At 45.6% G+C, this 14,962-nt stretch overlaps 1 protein-coding gene across 5 annotated transcripts in view; it reads right to left on the reverse strand.

The window, feature by feature from the left end:
• Positions 1-9,778: 9,778 nt before the first annotated feature.
• Positions 9,779-14,962, reverse strand: part of Dab1 (DAB adaptor protein 1) — a 1,044,113-nt gene continuing 1,038,929 nt past the window's right edge. For all 5 annotated transcript variants that reach the window (XM_050136299.1, XM_050136297.1, XM_050136296.1 and 2 more), the window contains one exon: positions 9,779-13,090. In XM_050136299.1, the coding sequence (XP_049992256.1) occupies positions 13,046-13,090 (45 nt within the window). In that variant the 3' untranslated portion in view covers positions 9,779-13,045. The remainder of the gene's footprint in view (positions 13,091-14,962) is intronic.

Raw genomic sequence — 14,962 nt, forward strand, 5'->3', positions numbered from 1 at the left:
ACAGGGCATGGAGTCAGGGAGCTCAGTCCTCAGGTGCTGCCAAGGGTCCCTGTGTCACCATGAATGTGAAGCCCACACTCTCTGAGGTGCATTTTTTCATCCATGCAACAGGAAGTCTTCCTCTCTGGGATTTTTTGTCAGGATTAAGGATGATGTGTGAGCGCCACCCCTACAGTACCTGACACCCAGGACGGGATCAGTACAAGTCACGTACGGTGTTAACACAGTAATTATATTAATTATTTGATAATGGCAAGATAGGAACTTTACGTCAAACCTCAGATTTCCATTCTCTTTGCTGGGAGCAAATTAGAATCTCCCCATCCCCATCCTCAGTGCCATTCACCCGAGAGATCTTTAGGTGAACACAGTTGCTCCTGGTGATGAAGTCCAAGGGTCAGATAAGGAAGCAATGTTTGGGAGTCCTTTGGCTGGTGTCCTTCTAGCACAACAAGTCTAATAGGAGTTAATAGGAGACTAGCAACCCTGTTGACACCAATTTCATATTCATCAATGCATTTATTCCCAGACCCAAACTAGTCTATAACATTGCACTTACCACCCAGTCTCTCCACTGTGCTCAGAAGCCCAGGTTCAAAGGAGGAAGATACTTTCCCTGAGCAGATATGCAAAGGCAGAGCTGCAAGACTCTCTCATTTATCCCAGGCTTCCTCTCAGCTTTACCTGTTCAGTCCACTGCATCCCATATACAGCTCACCTGCTTGATGCTAGGCATGAGGCCCTGTGCAGTGATAGCCATCTTACTGCTCCAAAGCTTTGTAGTCATCCACACAACTGGTCCTCACACAAGGACGAATGTCCACCATTGGCCTGAGCATCCTGTAAGAGTGGGTCATGGAGATGTTGGTGTTCTTTGGGGAGCTCTGTTCTCTTTCTCCTTACCCTGGTGCTGAGCCATTTGCTCTGTATTCTTGATAACCGCTTCTGTTCACCTTCTGCCTTTGCTTTGTGCTGGTGTAGGGCTTTATCTGAATTTCTTGGCATTTTGTAACCCAGGCTCATCCATGGCCCCGAGACTCTTTTCAATCTCTCTCTCTCTCTCTCTCTCTCTCTCTCTCTCTCTCTCTCTCTCTCTCCCTCCCTCCCTCCCTCCCTCCCTCTCTCCCCCCCCTCTCTCTCTGTCTGTCTGTCTGTCGTGATGAAGGTACCAATTCTCATTGCCACTGTCCTTCCTCTTACTCTGGTGAATCCAATACAGAGGGATGAACTTGATCTGACACAATTCAGAGACCCATCCATGGGCCGGCTTTCTTTGCAGCTCTGTTATGTTGGTAATTTTTTTTTGTTGGAGAATCTGGTAAAGATTTTTTTTTTTGAAATGATGACTTCAGGTGTAGCAACATTATACCACCATTTGCAAGACCACACCCATGTTCTATCTGGGGTACCCTTAGAATACATGTTTTTTTTTTTTTTACTTTTTTTTCTTTTCTTTTTGAGACAGGGTTTCTTTGTGCAGCCCTGGCTGTCTTGGAACTCATTCTGTAGACCAGGCTGGCCTCCAACTCACAGAGATCTGCTTGCCTCTGCCTACCAAGGGCTGAGATTAAAGGTGTGAGCCACCACCTAGCAGAATACAGGGTTTTCATGCTACTATCTTTTTTTTTTTTTTAAAAAAAAAAAAAGATGCCCATTTGGGGTTTGATAAAGCCTCCTCCTCGTGTCCTGCAAACCCAGTGTTGGCACAGAGCTGACGTGGCATGGCTAGCAGTGAATCCCACCCATCCCTATAACAAGTTAGACCAGCAGTCTCCCTCCTCTGGTCAGGCAGACTTAGGCTCAAGGAGCACACGGACCAGAGCCCCCGAGCTTTCTGAAACTTGTGGAGGTCTCCCACTTTCTCCTGGAAGCTTGAGTCGTAAAAGAGCCAGGGCTTTGGAATTTGTGAGTCAGAAGCCAAGTACTGGTTGTGACATTTATCTAGGCTTCGTGTTTGTTTCTCCTGGGCTTTCAGTTTCTACCTTCATTAAAATGGGGAGACAATATATGTTATTTCTTGAGAGAAAAGCAAAACAAGAATGTAGATATGTAGACATGTTAATTCTAATACACACGCGCACAAGTGTGCACACACACACACAACTGAAAAGAGATGGGAAGGAGGGACCCCGTGGACAGAGGATAACTTGAATAAAGATGACTTATGAACTTACTAAAGTGAGGGTTCTTGTAACAGCCATTTGGAGATGACAAGACCTGGTCAAATGCCAAATAATGGCGGGAAAAGAGAACAGGCAAAAGAGTTTGGTATTTCTCATCAAGCAGCCAAGGGGGCTTACGAGGTAGTGGTGAAAACTGCTTGAAACAGAGTCCCAGTTCATTAAGACAGTAGGAGTCTTCCAGGGACAAAAGACTTTGCTGCAGAAGCCCCATTGGAGCCCCAGGCAGAGCTGTTGGGACATTGGTCTCCCGAACATCACACACTGGAATTAAACTTGACTGGGGATGGGCATTTAAACCACAGCTGAAAGGAAGATACTGGCTCTTTGGAGACCCATTCTGGCTTGGGATGATACAGCATCTCCAAGTCTACCTGCTGGTGGGGTAAGATGGCTAAAGCAGACCTCTGTGGTTGGAACCCATTCAGTAATAAGCAGAGTGCAGCTGGCAATGAACACGGGGCAGAGGGAGGAGGGACCTCAACAATGCTCCCCTGCCCCACTCAGTTTCCCATATGGACAAGAAGATATTCCAGCAAGTCTCCGGGGCTGTCTGCGAGAATCAGCAACTGCTCAGATCCTAAGTTTGTGCTGAAGCTTCAGGAGCTCTGCCACTAGTAATGGGAATCCCTCCCAGTCTGCTTTGAATGCCGGGTAGATTACCGGAGTCCCTCAGACTCAGTTCTATAGGTAACACGGGGACAGAAAGCCTTAGAAAATCAGGGTAAGTCAATAGAACTGTGGGAAGCTTTTACCAAACATTGTTCAAGATGGGTTTCAAAGGACAAGGGAAGGCTAGTTCTCCAGTGGTGGGATATGTGGGAAGAAGAACTAGAGAAGGACACGCACAGGCAAGGTGCAGTGATCAGGATGTACTTGGGAAGACTGGGGAGGAAGCTGGAATAGCAGAGAGACCCAGCACATGTCAGCGCCCACCCCATCCCTTGTCACTGAGTCTGCCCATCTCCAGGAGGAGGAAGGAGAGCTACTTCACCTAACTCCACTCCTCCCCTGACACAAACCCAAAGGGAGTTGAGGATAATGACAAAGGCCGAGGCTGAGAATCCAGCCATGTGGGCTGCCCCAAACAGAGCCTCGGAAAGAAGGGTCTTTACCATTCAGTCCCTAGTGATGTCCCTACCTGCCTGGTTGTCTCCAGCTTGTTCCAAAGAGGGTGGATGAGTGATGACTCCTGCCTATGCTTCACTATGCTTCAGTGAAGAAAGTTACACTGCACAGAGTGCACAAAGGCAGTTATTTTAAAAGTAAACACCCATGAGACAAAGCTAAGCACTTCCGTAGCGAACAGTCACAACTGTAGACTCAGGAGAATGCAGGAGGGGCTCTGCGGGTCAGTGGGTTTCCTGGGAGGGAACCAGGAGCAGATTTATGAATATTTCGTATGCATGTATCTTACAGTTTAAAAAATTGGGGGGGGGTTATGTTTACAAAGACAAAAGCTGCACACTAAACAAAGATTAGTTGGTTGTCCCTTTCTAACCAGGCTTCTTAAACTGTGGGTTTTAACTGTATTTGGAAGTGGTGAAACCTTTAATTGTTGTTAAATTTTTCACCACCTTCAAATTGGAAAAAAAAAAATGGTGAACTCAGATCTGTACCAGACCCTGAGTGCTTCCAGCAGTGCCCTCTGGTGCACTCCTCTGATGTATCACAGGCCCTCACCCCAGCCTTCCCTCTGCACAGTCTGTTCGCTCTTAACCGTGTTGGTTCCCACACCACTCAGCTCCGAGCAATGCTGCTTGAGCACTGTGGTTCAGGACTACCGTGTTCCGACCTGCAGATCTCTCCAGTCCTGGACTGCTACTAATCTTTGAAAACCCCCATCACTTACCTTCGTGGTCAAGGATGACTGTCTCTATATTCACCTCCTCAGTGTTCTTCCCCTTAGGCGTTCACCCCCTTTGCATGCATTGGTTTCTATGGCTGTACATTCTGCTGGGACAAGCTGCCTGCTTCTTCCCTAGGAAGACGAGCATTCTGCAGTGAGACTCTTTTGGCTATTCTCTACCAACAATTTGCCTAAGTTGATGCTATTTACACACACTATTTCCTTATGCACTCCTTCAAATTGGAGAATAACATCAATTTAACATATAATAGCTAAGCTGACAGCATTGACCTCCAATTTGTTTATTTATTTATTTATTGAGACAGGATCTCACAGTGTGGCCCAGAAACTCATAGAGATCTACCTGTTTCTGCAACCCAAGTGCTTGGATTAAAGGTCGGTGCTACCATACCCATCTTTGACCTCTGATTTCAATAGGGGAACCTTCAAGGTCCACTGAAGAAGTTTTTCATGCTAATTATTTGTTTGAGGTAAATATTATTTTAGGTGTGCTGGTTAGTTTTATGTCAGTGTGACACAAGCTAATGTCATCTGATAAGAGGGAACCTCAATTAAGAAAACAACTTTATAAGATGAGGCTGTGGGCAAGCTTATAGGACATTTTCTTAGTGATTCATGAGGGAGGGTCCAGCTCATTGTGGATCTGTATACCCTGGACTGGAGGTCCTGGGGTCTATAAAACAAACACAGGCAGAATGAGGCAGTAAGCAGTTCCCCTCCATGGCCTCTGCATCAGCTCCTGCCTGACTTTCTTCAATGATGGACCATAATGTAAAAGCAAAAAAAAAAAAAATAAATAAATAAACCTTTTCCTTCCCAACTTGCTTTTGATTATGGTGTTCCATCATTGCAATAGTAACTCTGACTAAGACAGTGTGCCAAGGGACTATTACTATAATTCGACTTTCTAATACTGCTCCTTTTTCTCTGTTGGAGCCCACAGAAGTGGATCCATTTCACCTTGACCAGAGAGCTCAGGCCTGTCCTTGCTCCTTCAAGGTTACTGACAGGAGGCTTGACTTAAGGTGTGGCTACTACTGTGAAGTCCTGAGGACTTGACCTAGGGTGTGATTATTTGGTATTCTAGGCATTAAGATGGTAATTATTTTGTTTGTTCCTTGTTTGTATCATGGTAATGAAGTCTTCACTTCTTTCCCCCACTTTTGGATTGGGGTATTTAAAGCTCTGGAGAAATAAACACAGGCAGATTCAGTATTCACCGGGTTGCCATTCTGACTCAATCCTGTGTCTCTGTCAACTTCTTTTGTGTCTCTGGTTTTTCTGCCTAACATTTCTAATCCACACGACCCTACACTAGAACATATGAACCTGTCGAGGCTGGACCCCACCATTTCTCTCCTCATCCCCAGGATTTAACTCAGGACCTTGGACATGACAGACAAGTACTCTACCTACCACCAAGATACATCCCCAGCCTCACCCTCTTTCTGACAATACTAAACAAGCTCTCACTAAGTTAGTGAGTTCTGTAACTCACTTTGGAGTCCAGGCTGACCCTGAACTCACGACCATCCTGAGAACTAGGGGTTATAGACATGCTACCACCAGGCCTGACTCTCTAAGGCCTTTTCCTAGAAAAGGTTAATAGATTTATCAGATGTCTTTGACAGGCTGCCTTCTCCGGACTTATTACTTGCATTCCAATAATCAGTTGTATTTAGTCATGGTTTATAACTATGTTTGATCTACATCCAATTTAGGCATTTCTGATTATCTATGAGACGATGAGGATATCATTTGTATCAGTCTTTGGATGCTTTGTTGTTCTAGCTTTCAGATACGAGCTGAAAACGCTCTGTGCTTTTCAACAGTTTAAATGGGGTTTTATTCCTCGGCCTCACTGTTAGTTACCGCGGGTACTCCATGTCCACTGGCCCTGCCATCTCTGCAGATGTTCTTCTACCCAACGTCACGGATCACTTCCTGCTCAACCACTCATCCCTGAGCACCCAGCTCGGCCAGTGTCGCATTAGCACATTTGAGAATTGACCATACAATAGTTTATTTCTCTCCTAACTTTTTTTTCCCCCTTACCAGGCTCCGAGCTTCTTGAAGCTGGGACACTCATGCACACACGTTAGTTTTTTTTTTTTTAATCTCCAGGACTCACCACAGGAGCTGGCATACAGCTTATGTTTAACGATTCTTTCTTATATATATATATATATATATATAAATCCCCGACACATTGAGGCAGTGAAGATTTCAAAGACTTACGTGTGCACTTCTTTGTATTTCTTTGAAGGTAGCAGAGGGGCAGTACTTGCTCTGCGTTCTGCATGCTTTCAAAGTTGCTGCGCTAAGACAATGGATGTGAAAGGGACAAGATGTTAAGTGAAAGGATTAAGTACGAATTCACACCACAGCTTATATCCTTTCTTGGACGATAACGAAAGGCAGTGTGCACTGAGCAGCTCTTCCAGCGGGTGTGGAATCATCACATTGACTTCTCCTAACTGCCCTCAAGTTGACACGTAGATTCTAGAGAGGTTAGGTGACTTATCTGAGGTTGGACAACGTGGCGGGCCAAAGCATGAGGATCTAAAGCTAGATTTTCTAAGTTCACAACTCTCTGTGACTTGCCAGCAGCAATGGTCCTCCACCCTCATCCATGAGAAAAGTGACAACTGACAAGGAGAGGGTGACCACTTGCTCAGACACAGTATTTCCTTAATTAGAATTTGCTTAATTTTGGTGCCCGGTAGGAAGATAGCTAGGTGACCTCCTTGACTTGTCTCCTCTGTCTGAACACAGGCTAATCACCGAGTCTCACTTTATTTAGTTCATGACATGATGTGCTCTGTCCCGAAGGGTTAAGAACAGCCGTGGGGCACTTGGGCACTTTTTCATTCTTGCCACAAAAGTCCAAAAGGGTACAAGACAGATCAAGTAAGAGGAGATACCTTTCTGTCACTAACATCCTAGACCAGTGGTTCTCAACCTGTGGGTCGCAAGCCCTTTGGAGGTCAGCTATCCTGCCTATCAGATATTTATACTATGACTCATAACAGAAACAAAGTTATAGTTATGGAGTAGCAATGAAGTAATTTTATGGCTGGAGGTCACCACAACACGAGGAACTGTATGGAAGGGTCGCAGCATGAGGAAGGTTGAGAGCCATTGACCTAGACTCTTGAGATCAAGGCTCAATCCCATTATCTGAGATGAGGGGGACTTGGGCTCCTCCACCACCCGCCTCAAAAGCTAGGGACAGTAGAGCACAGAATAAAGACAGATGGTTTGACATTTGACTGTGACAATATGCCAGCTCCTGGACTTGCTAATTCTACCCCCAGTCACTTGGCCAGTTCCCCACCCCAGGTAGTGACCCCAGACTGAATGACAAAAGTGGAAAGAGGCTGGCTGTTCAGCAGATGAAAGACCCAAGTCACCAGAGGCTGTCATCTCACAAGACCATTTAGACATGTTCCACTTGGCCGTCATTAATATTCTTCAGGCGAGACGAGCAGGAAGCCCGCTCAAAAAAAGCCTCTTCAGATCTTTGTACCTTGGAAGATAAAGAGACTGTGAAGGTTTTGTTTGGGAATTAAATATTCACTGGACTGGGTTAGAGCTGTTATTGTTCTCAGGAATAAAACTGGATCCCCCCCCCCTTTGTTTTAAAATAACTACAATCATTTTACTTAAGAATCAGTTTTTGTACCAAATCAGACAGAGCAATGTGTGCTGTGATTTTTCTAATATAATAGCCACATCTTGTGACTGAATATCCAAAGGACTCTAGGCATTTTCTACAAGGACACAGGGGCCTGATGCTGGAGGAGAGGATGCTCAGGTCAGAGGACAGAGCTTGGCACTCTCAACCTGGGCTCTCCGCTATCAGCGCGGAGGTGTCCTACACTGTGAGGTTCGGTTTCGGAGCCCGTGAGATTGGGCGACGTTTCTTTCCTCTCAGGCTTTGCTAAGGACTTGTGAGTGACAGGAAGGAAACAGGTGGTCCGAGCATAGCAAGAGAGGACAGTGGCGATTACTATACACACTGTAGCACCAACCCTGAGAGCTGGTCACTGCGTGGCTGGGAGCTGTTCACATCTGTTCCCCCCAACACAGACACACCTGCCCGCCACCCACCTCATCTTTCAGGCATCATTGCTCCCATTTCCCCGGAATTTAAACAGCCTTTAAAAGGCTTTCAAAGCTCTGAAGGCTGATTTCAATGAAACCTGTTTTTATTCTGTGCATTTTTTCCCGGCTGTCACTCTCAGGTAAAACAAAAACCATTCACTGTCAAAACAACAAGGGCTTGCTCTGGAGCGCAGAAGGAACGCAGGTACGTCTGCCTGATTTATTTTGGCACGCGCCTCACTCTTAAATAGGGCACCTTTTAATTTGTCACTTCTTAAAGATTCACTTAGGCTTGCGAAGAGAATCCCCAGGGCTTGGTTTTAGCTCACTTTGAACTAGTTGGGCAGAAAGGTTGATCCTCACCCTCCACCCCCACACACACTTTGCACATCCACCTCTTCTAAGGTGCAAAGTAAAGAAGCAAGTGCTTGTTCAACAACTTCAGAAAGGCACAACTGATAGTCTTTTGTTTTGACTTTAACCTAGAGAAGTTTAGAATTCAAACTTACTACCACAGCTCAACCAGAGGTTTGTTTATAGGGGGACATGGAAGCCAGTGGTTTTCCACAGCCCTGTGGAAGGTTATTAAAACAGTCACTCTCCAACTCGTTTTAAAACAGACATCAGCTTTAAGCAGAGAGACTCCGAATTTAAACTCTCCAGGCTGCCATTTTCACCAGGCAGCAGTGATTTCCCTGATTCTTAGTTTCTTTGCCTAAGGCTTTGGTCATGACGTGGACCCAGTCTGGACTGTTTGGGGCAGGAACGGAGGCAACACACACAAAGCACCCAGCATCCATTAGGGCACACCAGTGGCTCGGATGTACGTGGGCACCGGCACCAAGGGAAGCACCTTTGAGTTCTTCCACCCATATGGGAGCTGCTTCTCTGTCTGCTCCAAATTTACTTTGCTGAAATCGACACCATTTCTCTTCTGTTCTCAAAATCGGTGATAACATCTGTCTAATCCCTTCAGTGTAACAAGGCCAGATTGAAGGTTTGTGTTTATGCAGTCATTAACACAACCACTGGTAGACAGAAGTGGGGCTTGGCATCTCAACCACCTAACTGAAATCTGGTTCATTCTTGGATATGTAAACTGATTTAGTTAGAAAAAGACACACACACACACACATTAATATGTAAATGTTTTTGGTTCTTTAATATAAATTTCCCCTTTCCCCAGACTCAGATTTTTCTAAAAATGTGCACGTGTGGAATACATGAAAGACACTAAATGCTTCCTTCTTTAAGATCCTTAGAGCAAATGACTTTTGATGAAGGCAGACATCTCATGGCAGTCATTAGCCACAGTTAGCTAGTCCACACTTATGTAGACTTCCCCAACTTTGCTCCACACTACCTGTGGTCCAGATACCACACCTCTCTCTTTCTAGCCTATTTTCCAAACGATGTCAGTTTCTATGGATACAAACAAACCAAAGCATCCCGGTGAGGCTTGACCATGGACCATCAGTGAGGCTTGCTCTTTCCAGCTCAGAGCCAGGGAAACCGAGGTTGTTTTCTGGTGTGGCGGAAAATGAATGCCAGCCACCAGTTCCTCGTCTAATCCCTTGTCTGACTGGCTGCTGGAGACCTGTGGAATAAGGCCAGGCTAAGCTGTTGTTCTCAAACATGTTTATTTGTAACCGTTTTACATGGCGTGTTACAGAAATTAATGGAAAATTTCTAAAAATTTTGCTGTTCTGTTGAATGCGCTGTACATAAAGTTAAAAATAACGTGTCCATATATGTGACCGGACTGTCATGTGAGGTAAAGGTTAAGCAGGTCTAGAAATGTACTGCGACAGTCATTTTTCTCTTTCTCATCTTTATTAAAAAAATATGTGTCAGAACGCAGAAGTTGAAAGGAACCGAACCCACGGAGTAAACATTGTCTTAAAGGAAGGTGCCCGGTACATCACATGATGGGGTTGCTGGAGACGCTAGGATGAACACGAGTTATCAAAAACGTCTTGCGGCATGGAGAGACCGAGGAGCTATGAGGACTGGGGACAGACTGACAGGTGGCGTTTCCCTGGTTTCAAAATTTAAAGTGACAAATTCAGTGCTTAGGAGAGGATGAGGAAGTGAGTCGAACACACGAATCTTTCCATCGGCCTAACCAGAACTGTGCAGACTCCCCAAACTCTTTCGGCATTGGTACCTCAGCTCCTGCTTGGACACGTCACTATATTCCTGGGGTAGGGGGAGGACAGTGGGTCTGAACTCACCAAATGGTGCCTGGGGGGGGAACAATCAATATTCTGCCAATGAAAGTGCAGAAGGCAGTTAAAATCCTGACCTTCTCCTCCTCACTTTAGTGTATTAGCTGGGCATCTTCCTTCAGCTCAGACCTAGTTACAGTTCAGTCATGCTCAGGAAGGGGTGACCATCGGCGGCCGGGCTGTCACCAATTGCTAAGACACTGGCTGCAGATGGTATACCTGGAATGGCAACCCCAGTCAGAGTTCGCTTCATGTCACAGTAACCCGAGGAGCGGGGATAAGGGTGTGACACTGATGGACAAACCCAGACAGCCACAGTGAGGGAGACGACAGCACCACTCATGGAGACTTGGCACCATGACGCCAGAGCCACCGAAGCTGTCTCCTGTGGCGACCACCCATCTTGCCAACACTTCAGGGAAGCAGAACGGCTTTCAGGACAGTTCTCGGCCAATAATCCTTCCTATTTCTCCTTTGCATGAGAGGGGCGCCTCATCACAGCATGGATACACATCGTGGGAGGAGCCCTGTAGCAACAGGAAGCAGCTCCAGAGGGCAGTGAACAACTCTTCCCATTTCTCAAGCTCTTGGGACCTAATACTTAGGGTAGCATCGGCATAGATGCTAATGGACATGTGGTTCACGTATCTCTATTCCAGTGTAAAATGTCGGCTCTAAATAATAACAATTAGCTTGACATTGCTTTGGGATTCTTATGTGGAGAGTCACTTTAAGAACATCTTCAAAATCATTTTAGTTCCTATGGCTAGGAAGAAGCCAAAGCATACAGGCCAATGTCAACGAATCATATCACGGTAAATCTGACTTTTCAAATTAATAATTACTCCCAGATCCAATCACATGACTCTTGAGGGTTTCCTTCTTTACGTCAAACCACCAAATCCAACATGTAACTGCATGGGAACATCAGGAAAACATATTTGACCTGTATAACAATTCTCTATAGGGTAAAAATATATAGATTCTTTATGAAAGTTGTGTTCTAGACACATGAACTGACAGTAGACTTTTGTCCCACAGGTGTAAAATCAGGAATCGACGCCTTCTGTTTCACGTACGATCTGTCCGGGGAACTGATGGGAGCGGAAGTGGGAGCCGAGAGGTGGGTGCTTTATGGAATCTGAAACCCTTCCTATGTGAGCCTCCTTTCTCTTCCCTTGGGCTTAAGGGAAGTTAGGGAAAGTTGGCTCTGAAGCCCCGCCCCCTCCTGTTTACTAGCTGCTGACTGGCCCAAGACTTCTGCCTGTCTCTGAACCTTAACTTCCTACAAGTCATCCCAGAAAAACTGGAGAGGGAGCCCCACCCATCATGTTTCCTCCATTTGCACCTCACACTCCTTCTGCTACCTTCTCTACAGTGCAATGGTATCTTCATTGACATATTTACATCACCAGAACTCCTTAAAGCCATTTCCCTTCAACAGTTAAAGAGTTTAATGGTAAGGTTTTCCTTTTCCAGTTAGAAAACAAAAAAACAAAAAAGAAAATCCCATTTGAATTTTCTGATGTACCAAAAGAGATAGAGATGAACCATGTGAGCACAGCGTCAGTCTTTGTTACGTTGAATGTCACCATGAGAAAGCTGGTTTCTAAGATCCAAAACCATATTACCAGAATTGTACCAGAATTATTTGGCAAATGACTTTTCTTTGAAAATGGCGCACGGAGAAGACACTTGTCTGCACAGCATCACAGCAGCGAAGTATCAGAAAAAATAAAGAGATCATTTTATTGTACTCAAGAGTCCACAGCTTCTCGGGGGGAACTGGATGCATTTCCCATCTTTCTCATCAAGGGGATGTGTCCTTTGTTACCCCCAGAACGAAGGTTCCATCCAGAAGCTGGCTTTCTTCATTGGGATGCAGGACAACGAAAGGGTTGTTTTGGCAACATTCTTGTGTATAATGAAGAACCAACCACTTGTTTTGCCTTGTGATTTCGAGTGAATTCACTTCATAAGAGGCTTTCCCTCCCCCACGTAGACTTCACCCCTTTCTAAAAAAAAAAAGAAAGTCAAAAGCAATACAAAAATTTGTACACTCATTATTTCTCAAACGTGACACGAGGAGGACAGGGGACACAGCATGGCAGACCAGGCCCTGTGGAGAGATGCCACGCACATCGCCACAGCCAGAAGGCATATGGGAGATGACACTGTGGTCACAGAGGATCCCTTGCTTTGGCCTAAAAGGAGTTAGTGCCAACCTCGTTGCAATTCTCTGACGCCCGCCACTCCACATCTGTGGTCTCTACAGTGGTCAACAGGTAGCGAAATAAAAGCACAATAATGGTTTCATATCCGGGGCATTTTAGGCCCAGCTGAGAGAGCTCAAGGTATTTCTTGGTTAAGCATCAGCTTGACTGGTGATCAATGTTGGGTTCTATTTTTTTTTTTAAATTTATTTTGAAAATATCTTTGTGGGGGTGTTGTGTTTTATTTTGCTTTTTTTTTTTTTTTTGTGCTGCCATAGGTATCTGCTGATGGTTGCCAAAAACCACTCTGTTCTCTCTTCAGACAGTTTTCACGGGGCGACTGTGAGTTTCTCTGTGGGATGAGGTGAGGTGAGAGCACAAGAGAGCCTGTGGCACCGCTGATTCCCATGCCAGTCTCGGAGCACCCACCACGAGCTCGCATTGATGCTATTTCTTAGGTCTGTTGATCTGCGCATAGAGAGGCTCTGGCTCCTGCGGACAGAGGCACAACAGTCAGGCCTGCCTCGCTCACACCAGCCTTGCGAGACAGCTTTAGGAAGGAGGGCTTGGGGGATAAACCAGAAAAGGGACAGCTGTGGATGAATGACCTTAGGTGATTTTTGTATTGTCTCAGCATGGTGCTTTTCATTTTGGCAACGGTTTTAGCTCCCTTAAGAACACATCCAGAGTTTAGTGTGCAGGTGTGTGTGTGTGTGTGTGTTTGTGTGTTAGTGTGCATGTGTCTGTTTGTGTGTGTGTGTGTTTGTGTGTTAGTGTGCATGTGTCTGTTTGTGTGTGTGTGCACAGTTTTTGCTGTTTTTATACAAGTGCACATGTGTCTAATGCATGTGTGCACATAGTGGAGGCCCAGAGTCAACCTTGAATTTCATTTAGTAGGTACTGTATACCTTGTTTTTGAGATAGGGTTTATCATTGGCCTGGAACTCACCTCGTAGACCAGAATAAATTGAACGGCCAGAGAACCTCAGCCCCACTCTTCGCCACCTCCCACTCTGGGATTACAAGTGTATGCCTACTGCATTTGTTTTTTTATTTCTACATAGTTTTGGAGCCTGTGCTGGAACTCACTCTGGAGACCACGCTGGCCTCAAACTCACAGAGATCCTCCTGCCTCTGTCTCCCGAGTGCTGGGATTAAAGGCGTGTGTCACCACCGCCCGGCCATGCTTTGGTTTTTACATGGGCATAAGGGATTGAACTTATGTTTGTGTGGCACACTTTAAAGACTGAGTAAAACCTCCTCAGTTCCTAGAGGCAGGCCTAGCTTTGGTTTTGAAGCTGATTCCCCATTAGGGTAATAATAGCACAGCATAGTAGAGTGAGCTCACTATGTTCTGTGCGGTGGGAAAGATACTGATACCTTTTGTGCCTCAGTTTCTCCAACTATACCATAGGAATAATATTGTTTAATTCTACAAGGTCTTTAATTCTACTGTGAGAAGTAGATAACTCACAGACAGTACCTAGCATAATACTTGGTAATACTGGAAGAAAGCAGAGAAGAGAAAAAGGCAAAGAGGAGATAAGACAGAAGTCCTCCTGTCTGCAGAGAGCTGAGAGTTTGTGAACCGCCCCCGGGTCTTACCTTCATCTACCTAACAGTCCTGCGAGCAGACTCCTTTGTCCTCATTTTGGAGACAAAAAGACTTAAGTTCACAGTTCACGCGCGTGTGCGGAGCATAAGAGACTGTGGAATGCTCAGCTCTAAACGGGACACCTACACCAAAGCCCCTCCTCCCAGAGCTCAGGGACCATCTTGGAAGAGGGGGCGGAAAGATCTAAGAGCTGGAGGCGGTGGGCGGCTACAAGGAAGCAGTATTTTCAGGACACAACAGGCAGTTGCACATACGAACTCACACTGGTTGTGGCAGCGTACACAAGACTTGCGCAAGCTCAAGCCAGACAAAATACCAGCATGGAGCGGGGAGGTGGGCACGAAGTCTCACCCCTAAGCTGAGGAGCTATTAGCAGCTATTAGCTAGCTGCCAGGAACTAAAGAGTCAGTGATCTTCAAGGATGCAGCCCCCGAGAGGCTACCCGAGCTCCAGTAGATGGTTCTACACCCAGGCAATACTGGCACTGCTGAGTGAACCCAGTGATTCAAAACAAAACAAAACAAAACAAAACAAAAAACAAAAAAAAAAAAAACATGACGTTGGGAAAAGATACTGGTGAGGGAGATGGGAGAGGAACTGGAGCGGAGCAAATGGGCAGGGGTGGATTTGATCAAAACTCATCATATTTATGTGTAACATTCTCAAAGAATGAGAATAAAAGCACTCAAAAAAATGAAGCTGGGAGAAGAGAACAGTCTCAAGGTCATTGTGCTGCCTCCTCTGTGTGA

This window comes from Alexandromys fortis, unplaced genomic scaffold, assembly GCF_014885135.2.
Source record: "Alexandromys fortis isolate MF-2015 unplaced genomic scaffold, M_Fortis_MF-2015_v1.1 scaffold_13, whole genome shotgun sequence".
NCBI classification, from domain to species: Eukaryota; Metazoa; Chordata; class Mammalia; order Rodentia; family Cricetidae; genus Alexandromys; species Alexandromys fortis.